Below are 5,918 nucleotides of genomic sequence, written 5' to 3' on the forward strand. Positions count from 1 at the left end.
AAATAACAATGTATTAATTTAATACAATATTTTTATTTGTATAAATCAAGCTCTATGAATATTAAAATAAACTTTGTTAACTCTTACACGAGTCTCATCTAAAAAAAAAAAAAAAAAAAAAAAAAAATTAAATAAATAAATAATTAAATAAATAAATAAATAAATAAATAAACAAACTTACCTCCATTGATAAGAGGTTCGAGTCCAGTTCATCAATCTGAAGGTTGAGTTCTACACAGGTAGTAGGACTCCAAGGAATAGCAAAGTTATCCCATTCCATTTCGGCATAGTAGTCCATTCTCAAGTGAAGCAGAAAGCATGTTTGAAAAAGCCTGTGTGGTCGGCACGGAGGTATATAATAAACCTGGAGAGCCAATGACGGCTGTCGGCTGAAGCTAGCGGAAGTTGCTTGGCGGCCATATTGGGAAGCCGATTGTGTCTGCGGCCGTGTTTGATCTCACAATCAGCTGATCTCACAATTTCTGATTCATTTTGGATGCTTACCGACTGTAAGGAGTCTTATTTGTGAACGCGCTGTTTCAAAATGCCACAGTGTGTTGCATTTGACTGCACAAATACCTCAGGGAAGGCCTCCACATGCACATTTCACAAGTAAGTGACAAACCGCGATCGCGGGTGTTCTGCTTTTTCAGTTTTTGGCATGGTCACGGTGGTGGGGCTAGGTAATTAAGTTTCAATGAAGTTTCAATGAAGTTTGAACACTGTGTTTGAATTTGATGATGTTAGACCACGCGCAGGGTGTGCAATACGACACAGATCTCAAATATAACTGTATTGTGTATTCACTAGGGCTATGTGAGTATGTCAGACTGATGTCTGATTGACTCATTCATTGATTCAGATTGAAGTATCGAGATTGACTCGTCAGCTCGTGATCATTGTCAAGTGATTTAATTTGTGATGAGCTTAACTTCATTGTCCAGTCTACTACTGTCAGGGTTTCCATGCCCTCCTGTGTCACTCGTGAGCAGAAAGAGCAAATGGGGGTTACTTGTGGAAGGTACGAAAGTCCGACACATGGCAAACATTAGCAGATGAAGTTGTATTTAACTATACATATGAAACTCAAAATATTATTTTGATATGGAGTCGTTTTGACTCGGATGATTTGACTGCCCTCTGAGGTTTTGACCCGCAACCACATTTTGTGAGCACAATGTATTTTGTTTCAAGGTTTCCAAAGGATAAGGACTTGTGCTCTCGATGGACATCTGCCCTGAGAAGGGAGTCCTTCTACCCCACCCCAGGCACCACAGTTCTGTGCAGTGATCACTTCAATGAGAGTGACTTCGACAGGACTGGTCAAACCGTCCGACTGAAGCCGAAGTCCGTCCCCAGCTGTTTCAACTTCCCAGCACATTTAAAGAAGGTAAACTATGCTATGTTGGTATTCCACCTATGTTAGGTTGGTATTCCCCATACAGTGGTGCCCACTTAAAGTCATACCGCTTATTTGAATATCCCATCTATAGTCCTAGAATAGTGAAATCCAAAACCAGTTCCTATATAAACTATAGTGAATCTTCCCATGTAATGTCATAGAATAATGTCATATCCCACTTAATTTCATAGTCAAATTGCTCACAATTGATTCCAAGCATAGTTATTTCCCAATTATTATCATACCTTCCTGTGGCCTCGCTCATTAACTCTGCCATCTGGCTAGGCGGCAGTCATGCATGGCTGATTATCACACCTACAAGTCACAAGACACTGAATTCATTCTCTGCATACATTGATCCCACAGAAAACATCGTTTCCATTCTCAGGGCCGCCGCCATTTTGAATCCTGCCCATTGGAATATCCCGGATATTGCCATAATTTCATCCTGCACAGGGGGTATGATAATAAGCGGGCTCCACTGTATTATGTTGGTATTCCACCTATGTTATGATAGTAACCCATCACATGCCATGTCTGCTGCTTCATATGCAGCTCCTAAGACATCGTTTTATGGAGAACAACTCAGTTGCCTTTTTTTAAAATTAGAGCTGAGCCGAATCCCATTTTGTACACTTTCTTGGCATTTCCCCCCCGAAGCTTTGTTGTAATAATATTTAACAAAATGTTTAGTCTTTGAAACAATGTTACAATACGTCCAACGCAGTCACATCTATTTCTAATTAGAACCCCAATCTAATGAATGAAGCTTCTAAGCATTCGGCTCAGCCCTAAAAACAACTTAATGAGTATTAATGGTTCACCTTTTCTTTTCTTTCCAAATAGGTTACAGTTTTGAGGAAAGCGCCAGTGGCCAGGTCTGTCATCCAAGAAGATACACCAGAACCTCAAGCCACTACTCAAGATCCTGAACCTGAGGCGGGACCCTCATTTCAGACCACAGATCACTCCTACTCCGTCACAAGTCCACTGGTATTGAAGCACAAGCTCGATGAAGCAGTCCACAAGCTGGACAACTTTCGAAAAAAATTAAAAGTGAGTCAGCAACACAACAGAAGGTTAGCCAGAAAAGTGGAGTCCCTGAATACCATCGTGGAAGACCTGAGGGAGAATGGGATGGTCACCGACAATTGTATTGAAATGCTCAACACAACATTCTCTGGTGTGTCAATAGCTATTGTGAGCAGAATGCTGAAGAACAAAGGCAGCGGCAAACGCTCGAGAGATGAATACGATCCAGTCATCAAAGCTTTCACACTCACTCTTCAATTTTATTCTGCTAGAGGATACGACTATGTTCGAGAGACATTCGACTTGGCACTGCCAAGTCCATCCACAATCCGGAAATGGTACAGTGCAATTGATGGTTCACCTGGTTTTAGTGCAGTTGTATTCCAAGCACTAGAGAGCCGGTTTAAAGCAGAGAAGGAGACTGGCAAGAGAACACTGTGTAGCCTGATGTTAGACGAGATGGCCATCATGAAGGCAATTGACTTTTTAGGGGACAAGGTATTGGGGAACGTCGACATCGGAAACGGAGTCCAAGATGACAGTGCTCCCCAGGCCAGCAACGCACTGGTTTTCATGCTGGTTGCACTGAATGACAGTTGGAAAGTGCCTGTAGCATACTTTATGATAAATGGATTGTCGGGGAAGGAACAGGCGAATTTGGTGACACAATGTCTACTAAAATTGCATGATATCGGTGCAGAGGTGGTTTCCTTAACTTGCGATGGACCGTCCGCTCATTTGACAATGTTACGTGAGCTAGGTGCCGACATCACGCCGCAGAATGTGAAACCAACATTTCCCCACCCAGCAAATCCCGAAAAGAAAATTTGTGTTGTACTCGATGCATTTCACATGCTTAAACTTGCAAGAAACTGTCTTGGATCCATGAAAATGATGGAGGATGGCAACAAAAAAGTCATCGCGTTGAAATACATCCAGGCACTCTTCGATCTGCAGAAGAGGGAAGGCTTGCGTCTGGGAAATAAGCTCTCCCGGAAACACATCGAGTGGAACAGCAATGTCATGAAGGTGGACACAGCCGCTCAGACATTGAGCACTAGTGTGGCAGATGCAATTCGGTTTTGCAGGGACACTTTGCAACTATCAGAATTTCAGGGCAGTGAGGCTACCTGCCAATACATTGAAACATTGGACAAACTGTTTGACATTCTAAATTCTCGCAATCCATTGGCACGAAACTACAAGGCACCACTCATGACATCACGAGAAGGACTTTTCCTGCCATTCCTGGATACTGCCTACAGTTACTTGTCCAACATCAAAAACATGAATGGTCAAGTTATGACTAATACGCGTTTGAAAACCCCCTTCATTGGTTTCATGATCTGCATAGAGAGTGTCACAATTTTGTATTTCACATATGTCAAACCTGCCTCATCTCCCCTGCGATACCTGCTCACGTACAAAATGAGCCAAGACCACATTGAACTTTTCTTTGGAGCGGTCCGCATTGCATGTGGAAGTGGGAATAACCCAACGGCCCGGCAGTTTGTTGCCGCATATAAGCGCCTCTTGATGCGACATGACATCAAGTCTGCAAGTGGGAACTGTTCTGCACAGGACTCAACCAGAATCCTGAATGCGGCTTCCTTCAAATGCGTTGCAAAGCAGGCTGTGCCTGACGAGAGTCACGACATGTTGGTGGCCAGACGATATGACCTGGAGCTGAGATCGCCGGCAAAAGAGGACCACGACTATGCGGATATTCCAAATTTTGAGCAACTTTCCACCTTTACAGAGTCATGTGTTGGCTATATTGCCGGCTATGTGGTGAGGATGGTGAGGAAGACTCTGAAGTGTAGCCAATGTCTTTCTGCATTGACCAGTAACAATGAAGAATGGCAAACCACACCAATGTACAGCCTGATTGTTACCAAGAACAGGGGTGGCCTCATAGTTCCCTCGCACAGTGTTGTTCGTGTCTGTGAGGCGACTGAACGCTGTGTCAAGAGGCTCCTGGCTGTAAGCAATGGCAAAATGCCTCGTGAAAGTGGGATAAGAGCGGCAATTTCCACTTCTGTCCTTTCTGAGGTCGGTCGGTCTACATTTGCTTCCTTGGATCGGCACATGTTTGACTGTGAGGCAGACAGCAACCATATGTTTGCTTTAATACATTCTGTATCACAATCATACAGCAAGATACGTTTCCATCATGTTGTGAGAACACTCGATGATGACATGAAGGAAGAGCGCATCAGGAAAAAATATTGCGAACTGGTCCTGTTTGCTCACCAGTGAGGCAACACCAGAGCAAGCTGAAATATAAGAGCGACCTCATCTCTACATGGTAGTCGCGTGAATTGTGCAGAATTGTGCATAAATATATATCGGTGTTTAGTTGTGGAAGATGTAGTCCTGTATATCTATTGATTTATGTTTTAATACTGGAAGAGTAAGTCGGGCTGGAAGCTCGAGAAATATGTATTTCTACTTTGTTTGGTGACTTGAGTACCGATACGTTTGTTTGAAAAGCAATGAAGTACCTGGTCCAGTAGGCCTACTTTTGGTTGCAATTTATGATGTTCATGCAAGTGCATTTTCAATGTATCTATCTATAATTCCAGTAATCTCTGTTTGTACGTCTGTACGTTTGTACGTCTGTACGTTTGTCTGTGACCGCTGTTTCTCGACAACCACGGGTCCGATATACTTTAAACTTGCCAGGTATATTGCTGGGGACCCGAGGATGTGCCTTTTCAAGGTTTGAAATTAATCGGACAAGTACTTACCGAGCTATGGCGATTTAGCCGTTCGCCGTTCGCTTTGGCGTTGCGAATGGACCAAACCATTGCATGTAAATAGAGGGGGGGGTTCTGTGGTCGTTGCGAATGGACCAAACCATTCATGTAAATAGAGGGGGGGGGGGTTCTGTGGTCGTTACTGCCACGTGGTTTCAAAGTTTTTTTTTGTTGTTGTTGTTTGCACGCATGTTTTTTTGCACCCACGTACGGGCACGCCCTAGGATGTTTACACACACACACCCCTACACAAATTTTTTTTTTTTTTTTTTTTGGCAAGGAACGGGCACCCACGTACGGGCACGTCCTAGCTTATATATAGTACGGGCATGCCCTAGTTTAAGTACAATTGGCATTACTTTTTCATTATGTACATGTTTATATCATTGTTTGATATGGGATGAATTGCTTTGAGGTATGTGGAATAAGTTGTGGGTGTTATGTTCACTGCAAAATTGCCTGTGTAGAACAACTGATCAAACATGTATTAACTGTCCTGCATTGTTTTCAAAAACTCGTGAACTTTGGTCAACCATTAACCATGGAAAATTAAAGATTTGTGTTCACAGATAGTTCATAGAACAGTGGCAAGCAGATCTGATCTGATGGTATATCTGTGAACACAAATCTTTAATTTTCCATGGTTAATGGATAGTTGCCCATTGTCTGATATGGTGAGTTCACCAACACTTCATGTAAATATTTAAACTGTAAAAGATGTGTTG

At 42.8% G+C, this 5,918-nt stretch overlaps 1 protein-coding gene across 1 annotated transcript; it reads left to right on the forward strand.

The window, feature by feature from the left end:
- Positions 1 to 461: 461 nt before the first annotated feature.
- LOC144892758 (THAP domain-containing protein 2-like) lies at positions 462 to 5,669 on the forward strand. The gene is made up of 4 exons (XM_078781104.1): positions 462 to 612; positions 1,195 to 1,390; positions 2,249 to 3,043; positions 5,661 to 5,669. The coding sequence occupies exons 1-4, from the start codon at positions 545 to 547 to the stop codon at positions 5,667 to 5,669; spliced, it is 1,068 nt and encodes a 355-aa protein (XP_078637230.1). The 5' UTR covers positions 462 to 544.
- The last annotated feature ends 249 nt before the right edge of the window (positions 5,670 to 5,918 follow it).

Source organism: Myxine glutinosa, chromosome 6 (genome assembly GCF_964187855.1).
Source record: "Myxine glutinosa chromosome 6, kmMyxGlut1.1, whole genome shotgun sequence".
NCBI classification, from domain to species: Eukaryota; Metazoa; Chordata; class Myxini; order Myxiniformes; family Myxinidae; genus Myxine; species Myxine glutinosa.

Bases quoted from the DNA above. Each gene is read 5' to 3' on its own strand.
- LOC144892758 (XM_078781104.1), top strand. From the start codon at position 545: ATGCCACAGTGTGTTGCATTTGACTGCACAAATACCTCAGGGAAGGCC. The intron at 613-1,194 runs GTAAGTGACAAA...TTTTGTTTCAAG, and splicing joins TCCACATGCACATTTCACAA to GTTTCCAAAGGATAAGGACT. The intron at 1,391-2,248 runs GTAAACTATGCT...CTTTCCAAATAG, and splicing joins TCCCAGCACATTTAAAGAAG to GTTACAGTTTTGAGGAAAGC.